This window comes from Filicampus tigris, chromosome 2, assembly GCF_054856515.1.
Source record: "Filicampus tigris isolate MCC_2025a chromosome 2, RoL_Ftig_1.0, whole genome shotgun sequence".
Classification (NCBI taxonomy): Eukaryota; Metazoa; Chordata; class Actinopteri; order Syngnathiformes; family Syngnathidae; genus Filicampus; species Filicampus tigris.
In genome coordinates, this window is record NC_141218.1 from 25,344,480 (window position 1) to 25,361,929 (window position 17,450).

Consider the following 17,450-nt stretch of genomic DNA (forward strand, 5'->3'; position numbering starts at 1 on the left):
AAATATGCTTAAAATAATCAGATAAAATGTGAATGTAGGAAAATAACAACCAGAACTTAATCCTCCAAAATTCTTTTATCCATAAAAGTGTTTCAAATCCAATCTTTATTATTTTTAATTTAATTGTAGTTTGCTTTTTTTAAATTGAACAATTATGCACAAACAAACAAGGCACTCATGTATCAACAAATAAGTTACTTGACATAGAGTGATCTTAAGTACCGTAATAATGAATAAACATTAGAAATAAAAAGAAACAAACAAAATAAAACACATCAAACTTAAATTGTACTTGTAAGAGGACTTTCTATAACAAATAAAATATTTCCAATGAAGAAAATAGTCGAAGGACTATTTTTTTGTCCATAATCAATTTCAAAGAATTTCAAAACAGTAAAAGAATAATTTTCCTCGTGGAGTAGACACGGTTTTGTTTTGAAAGCGTAAACAAGTTACAGCTCTCGAAAATGAAACGTCTCGTCTTTTTCTTTTTTTTTTTGAAAGAAATCTTCATTAGGTCTCGTCTCCGCGCACGTCTAGTGGCGTAAATACGTCATCAAGTTGCGCCGTCGTTCTTTCTTTCTCTCGTCCTGAAGATGGCGGCAGGGGTGAGTAAAATGGAGAGTGGCTCTGAAATTTTCGTTCACGTTGACTACATCTTTACAATCTGCCCTAAATCTTCGCAATCATTGTTGTTACTCGTCACAATTGAACACCAGCTCCGTTCTCTGTTATTTACGTCATGATACCGAAATGTATTTGCCATGTAAAATAAATTGCAGGACCACTGTACGAATGTAACGAATGTTAGCTTTGTGCTACACTGACGTTGCTGTCAGCCAATGACGCCCATCTCCCGGACCAGGCTTGTGCCACGTTAGCTTTTTTTATATCGTGAAAATAAAGTTGTACCAATTGTTCCGTTCAACGCTCTTGTTTGTTTAAAATGAAATCCATATTTTCAACGCTCACCCATATTTGAGCATTGGGTTGTTTTTTTGGTGATACGTTTTCGTGTGTGGTTGTTAGCTAGGGCCGATCGCATTTGAAGACACGGGAATGTCAAGCGCTATTTAAGCGTTTTTCTTGGATTTCTTAGGTATTTACAGATATATTTAGGAATTGGTTACCCGCCCTACATGGCCGGTTAAATAGCATAGCGTAAGTGATGTCGTGCGTGGATAGAGGTGGGAACGCTCCCTGACAACGTTGCTATGCTTTATTCAGACAGAATACAGGAAAATATAAATGTGGTTGGCATTGGTTAGCATCACTGGTCGGTTAACTTAAAAAAAAATACAATGAGTTATATTCAAGCTTTGTTTAATACATGCAAAGGGTCAAATGATGCCTATCTTTTAATGTCCCATCTCCAGACTCTGTACACATATCCAGAGAACTGGAGGGCCTTCAAGGCTCAGATTGCTGCCCAGTACAGCGGTGCTGCCCTCAAAGTGGCTAGCAGCGCCCCTGCCTTTACCTTCGGGCAGACGAACCGCACCCCTGCCTTTCTCAACAACTTCCCCCAGGGCAAGGTTGGTTATGATCCTCGGTAACCTCTGATCAGATTGGTGTGGTGCAGGTCAAAAACTGGTTTGACGAATGACTTGGGCCATTTATGTGTAACCAAATTGGTAATGTGTTCTTAAAATGTTCTTTTAACCAATTGTTTGTAGGTGCCTGCCTACCAGGGAGATGATGGTTTCTGTCTGTTTGAGAGTAATGCCATTGCTCATTACTGTAAGTATTATGATGTTATTTTCTTTGAAATAAAGAAGCTGTTATAGCACACGCTCCTATAAAAAGCAAAACAATAAACTAATTCTTTAAAAAAAGAAAAACTTAAAACATACTTGAAGTTTTATATTAAATTTTAACGAAAAGAAAATTGAAGTACTAAACCATGAAATGGTGTCTGACAACCCCATGTCTTTATGAAGTAGTCTCTTAGTTGATATTAAACAGGACCTTGAATATTTTTCTTTTAAGGTGTAGAATGGGAATATATAGGTGTCTTACACACTAGACCGATATGGGTTTTCCAGGGCCGATACCGATTATTAGTAGTCCAGGAGGCCGTTATTTGAAGCCGATATTAATATGCATAAAAAAAGGAAAAAATTGGCATATAATTTTAGAATTTAAAAAAACTCCATCTTTTCACTGTTTATATGACTTTAAGCACATGTTTATTAAACATCTTTTGCGATGTGCAATATGTTAGTTTTTTTATATCTTAGAAAATGGACAACTTAGTTTTAAAATTCTAACAAAATGTACAGGGAGCTCCCAACCTTAGCAGCATGTCTTATAAAGTTAAATGAAAACATACAATTAAATACAGGATCTCCTTTAAGTTTACATAGTAATAGTTTCCCCCAAATTCAATATACTGTAAAACAAATGTTAATCTTTAATATATCACTTATTATCTTTGTTTTAAAGTTAAAAAACAAAAAATCCTCTACGCAGCAACTGGCCAGCGGCAAAATGAACATTTCATCTCTCCGTTTCTTTTTGTGGATGTTTTTTATTCTTGCGTATCTCAAATGCAGCTGCCGTCTTCGTCATCCTCGCTTTCTGTGGCAGAAAGTCGTGACACAAGCACAGCCATCACTGACTTTAACTCGCAGTGCTTTACTATGAATTTCTACAGCTTTAATGTGGCTTACAAACACAAACACATACACTCACATGCATTCGCTCACTTCTTATTCCCTATCAATTTTATCAGCAACCTTATTTCAAATGGCTCAGCCTTTCTCCACAGCCATGGGGTTGACGCAGCAAATTAATGGCTAGTTGGGAGTTATCCTGCGAGCTAACTACTAGCGGGGGGAGGCAGCTTTATCTATATAGCACATTTAATACACAAAGTAACTTGATGTGTTTTGCCCGGAATTAAAATTGCTCTAAATTCAAGTGATTCACACTTAAGTCATGGGTAGAGTGACTGATAGTGAGCAGAGCTGCTGCTTCACTTGTGTTTATATAACGTTAACGGACTCATAGTAATGTTACAAGTAGTTGTGAGTTGTAGAAGAGATTTACTGTATTACAATTTTGCCAACGTCTGTAGCCTTAACCTACCTTCACTCGCTGGACCGTTTGCAATATTTTCTCTTCTTACGGTGCGTGCGTGAGTCTTGAAACGCAGTGCTCTTGCTTAACTCTCTATTGCACACTCTTAACAACTAAAGAATATATGGTTTGTCACCATTTCCACCTTTTTTAAAAAAATGTTTCCGCTACATCTCAACAGAATATATTTTTTTTTCTGGGAGGGTTAAGATCGTCAAACCTGCATAACTATTAGGGCTGCCAAGATTAGTCGACTAAATGTCGAATATCGAAATTGTCAACAATTTAATAGTTCATTCGTCGTTTATAGTTTTGTCACGATACCAAAATTTGACTTCGATACCTGCATAAAATATCTCGGTACCGAAACGGCACCTCGACAAAAATCTAAAGTCAGCAAAAGCCGCAAAATCATAACTGACAAAACAGCTTAAAATTTTTCAAAATGTTATTAATTAAAACTATTAGGATATGCTTGATAAGAAAATAACATTTTAAACATTGTTAAACATTTATGAAAATTAGCACACATGAGGGAGAGTAAGATACAGTAAATTCGTTTATTTCTATACTTGATTATAAATGTAAATTAAAGTTTAAGAAAACTAGTTCCCATTTATTTATTTAAATGTCACTAGTAGAAAATGTGCACAGAGGTTTACGGAGCCATTATTGTGACATCTACTGTAATGCAGTATTAAGCCGGTGTTATGATCGTTTTCATGGCCAGATATAGCCTCTATGCTTTTTGAACACAGAATTAGCCAATTTTGATTTTTAAGAACATTTTTTTGAAAGAATGACATCAATGCCTTAATTGCCTTAATATAAAGTTTATATAAGCCTAATGTATACATATCCATGTATGTACATATATACTTATTTACTGCAGGTTTTTAAGGCCTTAGATAGACCAAAACGACGTTGGCAAACAGTGATAGGCGCTTACCCCCTGTGGCATCCGGCCGGCTGTCGGCACGTCACGCTGGAAAAACACAACGCAACGACAGACAGCGACGCTGACCATTAAAGTACATTCTGCGCATGCATAAGATGAAATAGCCTTCCATACCATCGGCGGCGGTATTCACTATTTCTCATTGTTAGAAAAATCCAACCGGAAAGCTGTTGTCCAGTCACGGATTATAAAAACGTAAACAATGCATTCAGCTATATTCATCGCTCATGATGAACTCCCACACGAAGTAAACCATCACGTTCTTGACAAGGTATTGTGAAATACGTAAATTGTCAACCCTCGTTCTTGTACTTGCTCTGAGCGCTGATTTGCTAGCTAACAGCCAATCAGAGTGACCAAATGTCACGACTGGCGACGCCGATTCAACCAGGTGTAAACGCCCGCAAGATGCTTTCTGACGAGTTACGACACTACGACGGTGGTCACTACTAGGGATGTGCGCGACTAGTCGTTTAACAGTCTACGATTTATTAAACGTTTTGTATTTTACTAGTCGGATAAACGCGGCATTAAGTATCACGCGTCTTGTACCACACGCCTCTGCCTCGGCCTCTGTAAACATGCCGAGCACCAAGAGAGAGAATTGCTCCCTCCCCCCCTAAAAAATCCTTTTTTTTTTTTTTTGTGTAAGCGTTCATATTACATTAAAAATGCGACCTCTGTCTTGTCTGCTGTATGAACACATGCGTCGTCAAAGTGGCCCAAATAAACCCATGCTTAACGCGCACCGTACTTGGTTGTCATAGAATTTAAAAAAAAGTTTTTTAAAAAAATGTTAACATTGTATTTTGCAGCGAAGCCATTGAACTTCCAGTTCAACTTACTAAAGTCGTTCTGGTAGAAATATACAGTAAATTACTGTAGTGTGGAAACGAGTTAATAAACCAAATTTTTCTGGCGACTTATTATATTATGCTCAGCGTGGGACTCAAATGGTATTGTGTTGCCTCGACTTTCCACAAGTTTATTGGTAATTGTTTTTGAAGCCGATGCGTTTCAAGGGTATAAAAGGCTCATAATTACATGGGTGTGTTGTCATGTCACGACGAGGAAGTGGCCACGATGGCTATTTTTCACCACTCAAAATACATTCACACACATAGAGCAGTAGCACAAATCGCAGTCAAGTTATTTTATCTCTGCAAGTATGTCTGCAATATTGTAAGCAGTGAAATGTGATTTTGTGTAAAGGGTAGAAAATAATGATTCTCTAAGTGGGTGAAGGCCTTAGATAGACCATTCCAACGTTGGCCAACAGTGACAAACGCTTACCGCCTGTGGCGTCGGGCCTGCTGTCGGCACGTCATGCTGGAAAAATACACCGCAACGACAAACAGCGACGCTGACCATTGAAGTATCCTCTGCACATGCGTGAGATGTTATTTCATACCATCGGCGGTAGTCACTTTTCCTCGTGATTAGAAAAATCCAACCAGAAAGCGATTGGCCAGTGGCGGATTATAAAACGTAAACAATGCATTCAGCTAAATTCTTGGCTCACGATGAACTCCCATGCGAAGTAAACCCTCACGTTCTTTCAATGCTTGAATTGTCAACCCTCACTCTTGTACTTGTAAGATTAAGGCAGCGAAGGCGTGCTCACCGTTTATCCGCATTTGTCACTTCTCGCTGGTCCTCCGAGCGCTCATTTGCTAGCTAACAGCCAATCAGAGTGACCAAGTCACGACTTGCGACGCCGATTCAACATGCGTAAACGCCCAGCAGACACTTCCTGACGGGTTACGACACTATGATTGTGGTCACTACACTAGATCTACTACTTCAGACGCCGCATTCAGACGCCACGACGCTTCAGGACCTCCGACGTCGGTTTAGTCTATCTAGGCCCTTGTTTTTCAAACTTTTTGGAGTCAAGGCACATTTATTTCATTGAAAAAAATACTGCGGCACACCACCAGCTGAAATAGTGAAAAAAAATCTTATTTTAACAATATGTGTTATATTGTTTGTATAAGCATTTTTTTACACCGAAGAGTGACGTTATAAGGTCTTGAATAGGTATTAAATAAACAAAGAGAAAAGTATTTTATAATGTTTCATATTGTTACTCAGTGTGAAACATGGGCCTGTTTGGATACACATGCGTCACTAATTCGCTTGTCTCTAAACAAAGACAATTAGCTACCTGCTGCTGCTACCTGTTGGTATGGAAGAGTAATACAATGTAGTAAAGACATGATTACGCTGCCAGGCGCTAGACCGCACAGGCACACAAATGAGATGATTTCCCACGGCACACCCGACAATATCTCGCGGCACACTGGTACACAGTTTGAAAAACACTGTTCTAAGACCTTAAGTGTTTGACCATCCAATTGGACCACACTTTCTGAGAACCACCCATTTACAAGTATTTCTTTTTGTATTTATTGCCTTCAATTGAAGTTGCACCACAATTTATAAACATGTCAGGAATGCTGATACAAGCTGCAAAGTATTATCAAATCTGAATGTAATCATATTATTTGTCTTTGTTAACCCATTAGCGCATAACCGCATTTCTGCCACTAGAGCCGGGAGCGCTATTGTCTTTCTACCTTGAGAGATGGGAAAGTGTGTACGTCGTTTTCCTTATTTTTTTTTTTATTTATTTATTTATTTTTCCAATTCTCTGTCCCATAGCCAATGAAATGCATCTGAATATACTCGTGACGGTGTCACAACCCTCAGGATGTCCCAGAGTTTTTTCGAACAGTAAAGGCGAACGCAGACGATCGCAAGCGCTCTGAAATGAGACAGACAACGCATTTGTGGACTTTGAACCGGTGGAACTAGTCGAGCGTGATTTGTAGACAGCTTTGTAACACAATAGAGGATGGTAATTACCACAATTTTTTTATTAAATATAGTGCTTCTCTTGCACTGACGCTTTGTTATATTTTTGATTAAACCGTAAATAATAAACTCAGGCCAGTGTGAAAGGCACATGTTTAAGCTGTCAAATTCCTCTGCAATTATGTTTCTATCTGCAACAGGGGCTGAGAGAGAAGTTCTTTTGTAGGTGCTGAATTTCTGGGAAAACTTCAGGTTTTAGAGGGTGATTCTGTAGTCGCCTGTAGGTTTTGGCGAGATGTTGGTCTTAATGGGCTAATTTGTACATACCTTAATGAATTTAAGATGCAAGCTATTGATGGTTAGAAGTGCACCTGCTTGCTTGTGCGAGATGCTGAAATGTACATTACATTCGACTAATCGCGACTACTGTTGGTGATTTGTCGACTAGCCTAATAATAGTTTCTGGCAGCCCTAATAAGTACAGACTCACACTTATATGTACATACAATTAATAAAGTAAAGCTATCAAAAGTCCTTCAACAAATGCCATACTGTCCACATGCATATTTAAATTGCTGCATTCATAGAGTCATTAGCGCAACTTAGGGGTGGGCGATATGGGCAAAAAAAAATCTATTTTTTCAAAAAACACGATAACGATAATTTGACGATATTCTACAAAAAATATTTTAAATCTGCACTTGCTTCACAGACCGATTGTGGATGGACAGCTTTTGTGAACATCTCTTTTTAAATCGCTAAATACAGCTTCTGCTAAACATAATGATATTCGACGACCATATTTAACAATATAGAACAAAAAATAATATATAGACTTACATTGATTTTTGGGAATATTTATGTCATTTAAATGTCTCTGCTGTTATTCCATAATGATGTGACATTTTGAGCTGCAGTAAGTACTGGTGTACCACTGCCAACTACGAGAGCAATCAGAATGAGAAAAAGGTGGTAACTACAGCAATCAGAATGAGAAAAAATGTATTTGATATGTGACGTGTGACGAAGTGTCACCGAGCTAGTTAAAAAAAAAAAGACGTCATTACAACACCCGAAAAGTGCATTTTCCCACTCACTCATCGCTGTGATATATAGACTTGTGACTTTATTCTTGTGTGGGTGTATGCTGGTATCACACTAATAACCCGTCGTAGTTTGTGCAACAACATGCCTCGGGAATACAGGCTAGTTATGAATAATGTGGACTACAAGCGTATAAACTGAATGTTAACCGATCATCCAGGATGTCACGTTTGTTTTGCTCGCTAAAGTACTGAGTGTGTGAGTGCGTGCGTTTGTTTTTTGGTTCAATTCGGCGACTTTTTTCTGCGTGTGTGTTTATAAGCTTTTGTTTTCCTCGAAATCCATAAGGCTCGTGGTGGAACAAAATTGCTCTTCACGCTGACGGTTTTGGCACATCTAACAACGTTATTCCCACCGACGTCAGTCTTGTTAACCCCAAACCATTTAATACGGACGACGTGGACTCGCACCTCGCTAGTATGAATCCCCGCTCGAGGCTCGACACTCTATTTGAAACGGCTCCGCTGCAGTGCGGACAGAGTCACGTGACCAGGTCTTGCCCGCTGATTCGGCGAATGACTCCAGTCATTACGCTTTTAGAGGCAGTATTAATACTCGATAATGTAAAATTATACATCGTGAAAGCAAGATTGACGATGATATCGATAACGATATAAATCGCCCACCTCTAGCGCAACTTGGTGTGTGCACTTTATTGGCACTCCACAAGTGTTTTCTCCCAGTTTGTCGGATTTAATCAAATTTGCAGAACTATACAGAATCAAGTTCACCCAAGTTAAAAGCACTAGCATTTCAAAGAAAAAAAATATATCATGGCATTTAATTAATTTGATCTCTACCTTCAATGTCTTGTTGACTCTTCAAGTATCGTCCCCTGTCTTTGGGCAAGGCAGTGCCCAGCCATGGCATGTTGTCTTTATCTGACAGGGGAAGAGCAAAATGATCATATTCATCCCAGTCATCTCTGGTTCAGTGAGTTAAAAAGGCTGGTTCATGCTGTGGTTACAATTTAACACAAAGATTGGATGAAGAATAGAAAAATAAGTGGTGGTAGAGGCAACATTGATGCACTTTAAACTGGTTGTTCAACATCTCATGATTACTTTGCCCCTTCAAATACAGTGGGCAATGATGTCCTTCGTGGTGCCACACCCCAAGCTTCAGCTCAGGTCCTCCAGTGGGTGAGCTTTGCTGACTCTGAGATTGTCCCTCCAGCCAGCACATGGGTGTTCCCCACTCTGGGGATCATGCAGTTCAACAAGCAGGTGCGTAGCATGTTCAAATAGTACAATAGTCTGTCTTCATCATCCGGTTCAGATTCTCTTGACATGTTTTGTGTGTAAGCTAGCGTCATGTTCCTGCACTTTTCTCAATCAGCAAAATAGCTCATTTTATCTAATCACTTCATAAAATTGATAAGGACGTAGTGAAAGCACTGTCAGCGTATATTCCTGATGGTGGGTGGTGCATTTAAATTATGAACTCAGATCTAGGTCTGATCTGGCTTGTCTATTTATGCAGTCCCCTATCATTGGGCACGGCTGTGTCCTTTCCATGGCACAAAGTCTTAATCTGATAGGGGAAGATAATTTTATGTCCATATTCATCCCAGTCACCTCTTGATTCAGTGAGTTAAAGGCTGGTTCATGCGGTGGTCACAATCTACTTGTTGGCGCTTTATCAACCTCCATCACTGATTGCGCAATGATCTTAATGGATTTATCAGTTTTTTTTGTTTTGTTTTTTTATCAGTAATTCTCCTACATAATTCTTCTGTCTGGGTGTCCCCAGGCCACAGAGCAGGCAAAGGAGGATGTGAAGAAGGTGCTCGGGGTGCTCAACCAACACCTGAATACTCGTACCTACCTGGTTGGGGAGAGGGTCAGCCTTGCGGACATCACTGTGGCCTGCTCCATGCTGTGGCTGTACAAGCAGGTTAGCCCTCAACAGTATTGATACAATATACCTGAATAGCTTGCAAAGCACATTTTGCATGACAAAAGCCTACATGCAATGCAATGTTCCCCAGGATCTTACAGCCCCCTTTCTCCCTGTGTAGGTTCTTGAACCATCTTTCCGTCAGCCTTATCCCAACGTGACCCGTTGGTTCGTCACGTGTGTTAACCAGCCCCAGTTCAAGGCAGTTCTCGGAGAGGTCAAGCTGTGTGAAAAAATGGCTCAGTTTGATGGTGCGTCACTTCATCGCTGGTACCTCATCTACACGTTAATTTCAGATGAAATATGGAAAAGTGCTCAGTAAATTAAATGAGTCAACTATTTGAATAAGATCAGACTAGTCAAGAAATGGGAGCTTTTGCTACTTTAGGTTAATTTATTGCTAGTTGTCCTTTATGGACTACAACGGTGCTCAGAACAGATGTGACGTTTTAAGACATATATTTTGGCATACAATTGTGCTGATTGGTTGACGGCTGTCAGGAATCATTCTAATTTACTACGCTTAGAATTCTCTTGCCGTTAATTGCATGCGACCAAGGACGTATGCTATGAGTTTTTATGTCTTCCTGATCCAAGATGGCTGCAACACGAAAGTGTAAAGTTACAATTATGCCATTTGTTAAACTTGAGTATGATTGATATTGACTCACACAGGAAGGTCAGATAACACTTAACATGGCCAAATAAATGGCCTCTGTGTGCTACGTCAACTCTGACAGAACATATTGTAAAGAAAATTTTGGGGTTTACGTTTTAGCCAATAAAGTTGGCTTGACTTGTAATGTTCTAAATCATGGGTCTTCAGTCCTGTTCCTCGAGGGCCGGTGTACTACCTGTTTTCCATTTCTCCCTGCTGCCGCACACCTTAATCAAATGACCATATAATCAGCAAGGTCTGCAGAAGCTGGATTATGACCCTGCTCCTTTGAATCAGGTGTGGACTGCAGCAGGGAGAGATGGAAAACAGGCAGGACACCGGCCCTCGAGGAACAGGATTGGAGACCCATGTTCTAAATTAATTTCATCATGCTTGCCAATCAAGCCAAGGAGTTGCGTGAGACAAGTGTTATGATGGTGTCTTAGAAACAGTGTTACCTTTTTTGTTTTTTGGCTGTAGCTAAGAAGTTTGCTGAGATGCAGCCCAAGAAAGATGCACCACCGAAGAAAGAGAAGGCTGCAAAAGAGGTAACCAAGCCTCAGGAGAAGAAAGAGAAGAAAAAGGAGGAGAAGAAGCCTGAACCAGAAGAGATGGATGACTGTGATGCTGCTTTGGCTGCAGAGCCCAAAACCAAGGACCCCTTTGCAGAGCTACCCAAGAGGTAGAGAGAAGTACAACTTGGATCTTTACTAAGGTCAAACATAAGTTTTGAAATTGTCCTATATTGTGTTGATAGTTGGAAATGTGCTTGTCCCCCGTCATTGGGCAAGGTGGTGTCTGTTTGTGACATGAAATCTTAATCTTATGGGGGAAGAGAAAACATTAAGTCCATAACAGTTCATCCCGGTCGCCTCTGGTTCAGTGAGTTAAAGGCTGGTTCATTCTGTGGTCACATTTGAAATGACAACTGCAAGACGCACACAAGATATGTGCAACACTTGTCATTGAAAGAAGACGTTTTTAATAATCTGCATTTAAATATTACTAATTTATCATTTGTTTGTTGCAGCACATTTGTCATGGATGAGTTTAAGAGAAAGTACTCAAACGAGGACACCTTAACAGTAGCCGTTCCCCATTTCTGGGAAAACTTTGACCCAGAAGGGTTCTCAATTTGGTATGCAGAGTACAAATATCCAGAAGAGCTTGCAGAGGCCTTCAAAAGCTGCAACCTTATCTCAGGTGAGCTGAAATGAACTCGATGTTAGAGGTATTCTTTTTCTGCTCTCTTTTGATGAACAGCTCAGTTGAATTTTTTTCATGCGTGTGCGTGAGCAATTTGTTTTGGCTTTGTGGCGCTTTTTTTTCTATCAGCAAATTCTTAATTTTGAAACACATTTAGTTCGGATCATCAATCAGTGACATTTTTTAGCTAAAACAATGACATGATCTCAATAAATTTAAAATGTACTTTTATTGTAATCCAAAGTATCAAAATCTTGAAATCTATAATAAAAAAACATCTCTTCTAAATTGGGTCTCCCCATTGTAGTTGTCCACAGACATTTGGCAAGGTTGTCTTAACATGGCACAAAATCCTAATCTCAAAGGGGAAGAGAGATTTTTCTCAATGTTCATACCATCTCTGATTCAGTGAGTTTAAAGGGGAAGTCAACCCAAACATTTTTCAAGAGTGTTTCTTATGAGGCCCACTAGTTGATAGAAGGCATTTTGATAAATAATACGTTTGTGGAATAAGAGATAATCCCCTTTTTTTCAGCCATCTCTGTTCATCACTTCTGTTCACTGAAAATGGCATCACAGTTGCTCAGGGCTCAGGTAACGACGAATCACAGCTCACGGTTTTCTGAAGCTGAGCCGTGATTGGTCGTTACCTGATCCCTGAGCAGTTGTGATGTCATTTTCAGTCGACAGAAGTGACAAAATGGTCGCCCCTGAGTTGGCTAAAAACGGGTGGATTTTGCTGTTTATTCATATTCCACAAGCCCAATATTAATCAAAATACTGTGTTTAGACTTTTATATTTCCATAATGATATTTTTCAACTACAATATTTTACGAAGCTTTGAACCGTTGTTTACTTGAGTATAATCTGGAAATTAATGTGGGAAAAAAAATACATGTATGTTTCGATTCAAAGAAAGCCCTACTAGCGTCCTTTGATCCATGAATACGATTCTTTTCCTGTAAAATACAACAGTTGAACGATACACCAAAGATGTACAACTAATATGGTATTTGAATTTGGCTGTGCAGTTATTGAGGCCAAGTGATAAGAAGAATACTTTTTCCGTTTTTGTTGCGGGTGTTATTTTTTCAAGAATTTCCCTTACGTGATAAAATGTCGCTCCTGGAAAACTGTCTATGGGGGGGGGTACAATACTAAACGCAAATCCACAGGTTTTTTTATTTCACCATTGTTGAATGACTTTTTAGCCTCAGCAATGCGGTTAGCCGCCAAAGTACTTACATTTTTTGACAAATCAGTTAAATGTTTTCCTTTATGTACGGAATGTATGTATGAAATATCGTATGCCTATTTTTAACTAAAACGAACTAAAACCTTTTTGAATTTTCATCGACTAAATTTACGAAAACTACATTAAAACTTTTTCGGGGAGTTTCCCGTCGACTAAAACCTTTTTGATTTTTCGTCGACTAAAACTAGACTTAAACTATCACTAATAGGAATGACTAAATGTGACGAGATTTTGTTCTTATGTTATTACCACTTGGCCAAATAATGCTATCCCCATTGTCCCCCTCAGGGATGTTCCAGCGCCTTGACAAACTCCGAAAGAATGCCTTTGCTAGTGTTCTCTTGTTTGGTACCAGCAAGAACAGCTCCATCTCTGGAATCTGGGTCTTCAGAGGCCAAAACCTGGCTTTCCCTGTGAGTAATCTTGGAAATGCAGAATGTATGGCTTGTCATTGTAGTGTCATGTTCTGTTATTGTAAAATGCTTCAGCTACAACTCAACGGTACAGAAGTTTCTGGGAGTGTTGAAAATGTCATCAAACCTGCAGAACCACCGAATCACCTTTACCCATTCACTGCCATTGACGCATTTGTCTTTTCACAGTAGCAGCCATTCAATCCCAGGAATTTTTAGCTTTTTTTCTTTTAAATTCTTTCAAATGTTAGGGGATATGAGGGTCTGAAAATGTCTGGCAGTGAATGAGGTAACATTCAAAAATGAATGCAATTCAGTGAAATAAAACTATCAAAAGGCCTTCAATAAATACATTTCTGTCAATCACATTAAATTGCCACATTCATGTACTCAGAGCATGGCCCAGTATGTGAGCCTAGTACGTGAGCTTGGTTGGCCCTTTACAAGTGTCATCCCCTGTCACTGGGCAAGGCAGTGCCCAGCCATGGCATGTTGTCTTAATCTGACAGGGGAAGAGCAAACTGAGATCATATTCATCCCAGTCATCTCTGATTCAGTGAGTTTAAAAGGCTGGTTCATGCTGTGGTCACAATTGAATACAAAGATTACAATGGAACAGAAAGTGGAGGGTGAGAACACTGCACACGTTTTCAATGCTTATCAAAAGAGTGGCCTGAGAGAACGTGAAGCTAAGTTAACATTTTCAGAAACTTCATGGAGTGGCCTCTGCATTAAAAAAAAAAAAAAAAAAAATCACATATAACTCTACAAAAAAAGAGTGCCTAGTTGTGCTGTTGGACCAACCAGCTCATCTGACACTGTGGTGCAAAACAAGGTTTGCGAAACCCAAGGCTGAATCACTGATATTCAAAAAGTCGCTTTGGTTTTCTTTCCACTCCCCAGCTTTCTCCAGACTGGCAAATCGACTACGAGTCATATGACTGGCGCAAGCTGGATCCAAACAGTGAGGAGTGCAAGATCATGGTGAAGGAATACTTCTCATGGGAGGGAGAATTCAAGCATGTGGGCAAAGCCGTCAACCAGGGCAAAATCTTTAAATGAGTGGACATGCTACAGTTTGAAAGAAAGCACTTTGCGCTTCTGCTTGCGACGCTTCCCACCCTACAGACTTTGAGCTGTCAGTTTCTAACACAACTGAGACTGATGGTGTTTTGGATTTGTCTGTGGCCCCAAACTTGTTTTGTTGTCACCTACAAAATAAAGTGTTTTTCACAACGCTATCTGAGTTTGATTTGTGGTCCCTCTCTTTAAACCAAACATTTTGGCTTCATCCTTGCTAGTGCTGTCCTACCTTGGCCATTTGTTTGAACTTATAAAGTCTCTGCTGATGAGAGGTGAAACATCTCCCAAGTCCACAACAGTCAGGTGAAATTGATGCTGAAGTCCTGAGAGTTAAAGCCATATTAAATCTTTTCAATTGCCGTAGTTTGCTGAGATTTAAATGTCAATTAAGTGTTTTCAAGTTCTCCACTAATTTACATCCAAAAAGTGTTCTACCATACTTATGCAGGGCTCCAGGCAGACCCTAAATGGTTGAGACAGTCCAACCACAATTTTCATCTACTTGTGCCAATGCAAAAAAAAGACAATCGCACTACTGCTCCACACTTCAGCCCACTTATCAGTAATACAGTACAAATGAGTGGGATGAATATTTATTTTGCAAGTCAGTGTGTCCCAAAATCCTGTGCTTGTGCCCCAAACATTTCAGGTTAGGGGCCATTCTGCTCCAAGTACTAAAACCGTTAGGTGGTCTAATTCTGGAGACCTGGTATGAGTTCGACGTCTACTGCACCTCTCGCTACTTCCTGCAGGGGGCAACTAATACTTTTAAAAAGCTGGATGGTAGTGATCAGACAAAACAAGTTTTGTAATTTGCATAAGACTATAGGGAAGTGGTTGTACTTACAGTTGTTTGCTTTGGTGTTGCATGAACACTTGAACAATATAAAAACTGCAGGCTGTCCCAACGAATGTTTTGCTGCCTTTTGTTCATAGTGAGCTACTGAGTTGGTTTGAGCCACAGCTCCCTGCAACCTTGAACAGGATAAGGGATTAAAAAATTCAGTAAATTAAAAGAGCAAAGTCTCTCAATCATAAATTCTTATAATTAGTAGTAAAACCTATGGTCAGACAGTAACTTGATCTATTGACAGGAACAAACCGTAGCTCATATTTGAACCACACCCAATTATTGTGAGACTGGGTACAACTTCAGAGAGAATACGGAAATACTTTGCCTATACAAATGACTAACTCGTGATTAAAGCAAACTTCAGAAATTTGGATTTAACCAATGAAATCCGTCCGATTGAGTCCCCACCCTCCACACACACACTTCTCACAGAGACGCACATAGAAATACACACACTCCATCTCACACAACCCAAATGACAGATGTATGAAAAAGCATCCCACAATGACTCAGATGTGTCATTTTTTCCAACCAGCGCAGAGCAAACCCACTCCGGTGTTGAACCAGGGAGGCCATTTTAGTTTGCTCACCGCGCTCATGGAAATGTTCCCACAGCAGTGAACACATGACTCACCCATCCTGTGGATCACAGTGGACAAGAGAAGAGGGCCACTGTAACTTGAGCAAATAACATCGCCCATAGCATTGTAGTGGCTACAACAATACTGGTGACAAGTGGGTGTTGTTAAAGCGCTTCCCATCGTGCAAGGAAACGTGAAATCAACACAAGCATGCAGTTTTTATGTTTTTTGGCAGATTTCCTACATAGTAACGGGGGAAAAAAACTACACAATATCCTGGTTCCCATGTTTAGTCACTTCAGACTTTATTAAAGTTAGCCATGAACAAACTGTTGTCTTGGGCCAATTGCAACATTTTCCCTTCCACCCTTGCCAGCCTTTCCCCTAACTCTTTATAACCACAGTTTTTCCCCTCCTTCCTCTCTGCACATTTTGTCCGCACAAACGGCGCGGGTGTGTTCTTCCTAAAATCAGTTGCAGTGTGGAGCTCCTGAGGTAGGAGGCGCACAGACGCTGCATCGGTTTTCTCTCAACTTCAGGTCCTTACAAGGCTTTTCGCCACCTGTCCCGTGGGAACTTCAGAAATGGCCATGGTCATGTGCCGAGCATCTGCTTTTACAGGATATACGGTGAAACCTCCCAGGTCGAACACACTCCAATCTGGGACACTGGTTAGCCTCTAATTTTAAGATTGTACCCATAGCACCTAATGAGAGCAGAAATAATCCGTAGACCTACAAGGTTTAAATAATCACCACCCTATAAAACACGCATTACAGTGCATCCGGAAATTATTCACAGCGTTTTTGTTGTTGTTGTTTTTTTTTGTCACAGTTAGTACTTTATTCCAAAATGGAATACATTTATTCAACACAACACCCTTTAATGACATTTTTGAAAAATCTTTCCAAATTCATTAACTCTCAAAATTGAGAGATTTTGACAGAAAAAAAAGATTCAATTTTGGAATAAGGCACGAAGTGAGATCTACCTATTAAATACAAATTTAAGTGAAAGACTACTAATTTGAGACACTGACAAACACATTTTCTGAAAGTACCTTTATTCATTATTAATAATGATGTCCACCTATACAAAGAGTTAAATGCGCTTATCACTTTAATGTTTTCTCTCAATAATCATCTATGATTTAACAAGGTAGGGAACACATGAATATCAATATTCAACAATGTTTTTCTATAAATCTCTTTTCAATCTTGACTTCTGCATCATTGCTAGAAATTAAATCACGAGGACCCATCACTAGAGAGCTGTTTTAAGAAAAGTCCCATAGGCAGCATGGATACGTGTCCCCTGTTATAATGGAACAAAAGCACTGAATACTTTCCAAATGCACTCTAACTGCATAGGCATGCAATTTTGATATAATATGTGAATTTCTTTGCTGTTATATACTGTAAAAAAAAAAAAGAAGTATTGAAAAAAAGCACTCATAGGGTAAGTCGAGTCAACATTTAAATAAAAAAAACATTTATACAACAATAATATGCTCTATGCACCCCCACTAGTCTAAACACAGC

At 39.5% G+C, this 17,450-nt stretch overlaps 1 protein-coding gene across 1 annotated transcript; it reads left to right on the top strand.

Moving 5' to 3' along the window:
• Positions 1 to 496: 496 nt before the first annotated feature.
• Positions 497 to 14,633, top strand: eef1g (eukaryotic translation elongation factor 1 gamma). Its single transcript, XM_086020641.1, has 10 exons — positions 497 to 608; positions 1,377 to 1,535; positions 1,677 to 1,740; positions 9,044 to 9,186; positions 9,713 to 9,856; positions 9,981 to 10,110; positions 10,998 to 11,199; positions 11,548 to 11,720; positions 13,268 to 13,392; positions 14,296 to 14,633. The coding sequence occupies exons 1-10, from the start codon at positions 597 to 599 to the stop codon at positions 14,452 to 14,454; spliced, it is 1,311 nt and encodes a 436-aa protein (XP_085876767.1). The 5' UTR covers positions 497 to 596; the 3' UTR covers positions 14,455 to 14,633.
• Positions 14,634 to 17,450: the final 2,817 nt, after the last annotated feature.

Bases quoted from the DNA above. Each gene is read 5' to 3' on its own strand.
- eef1g (XM_086020641.1), top strand. The intron at 1,741-9,043 runs GTAAGTATTATG...CTTCAAATACAG, and splicing joins TAATGCCATTGCTCATTACT to TGGGCAATGATGTCCTTCGT. The intron at 10,111-10,997 runs GTGCGTCACTTC...TTTTGGCTGTAG, and splicing joins AAAAATGGCTCAGTTTGATG to CTAAGAAGTTTGCTGAGATG.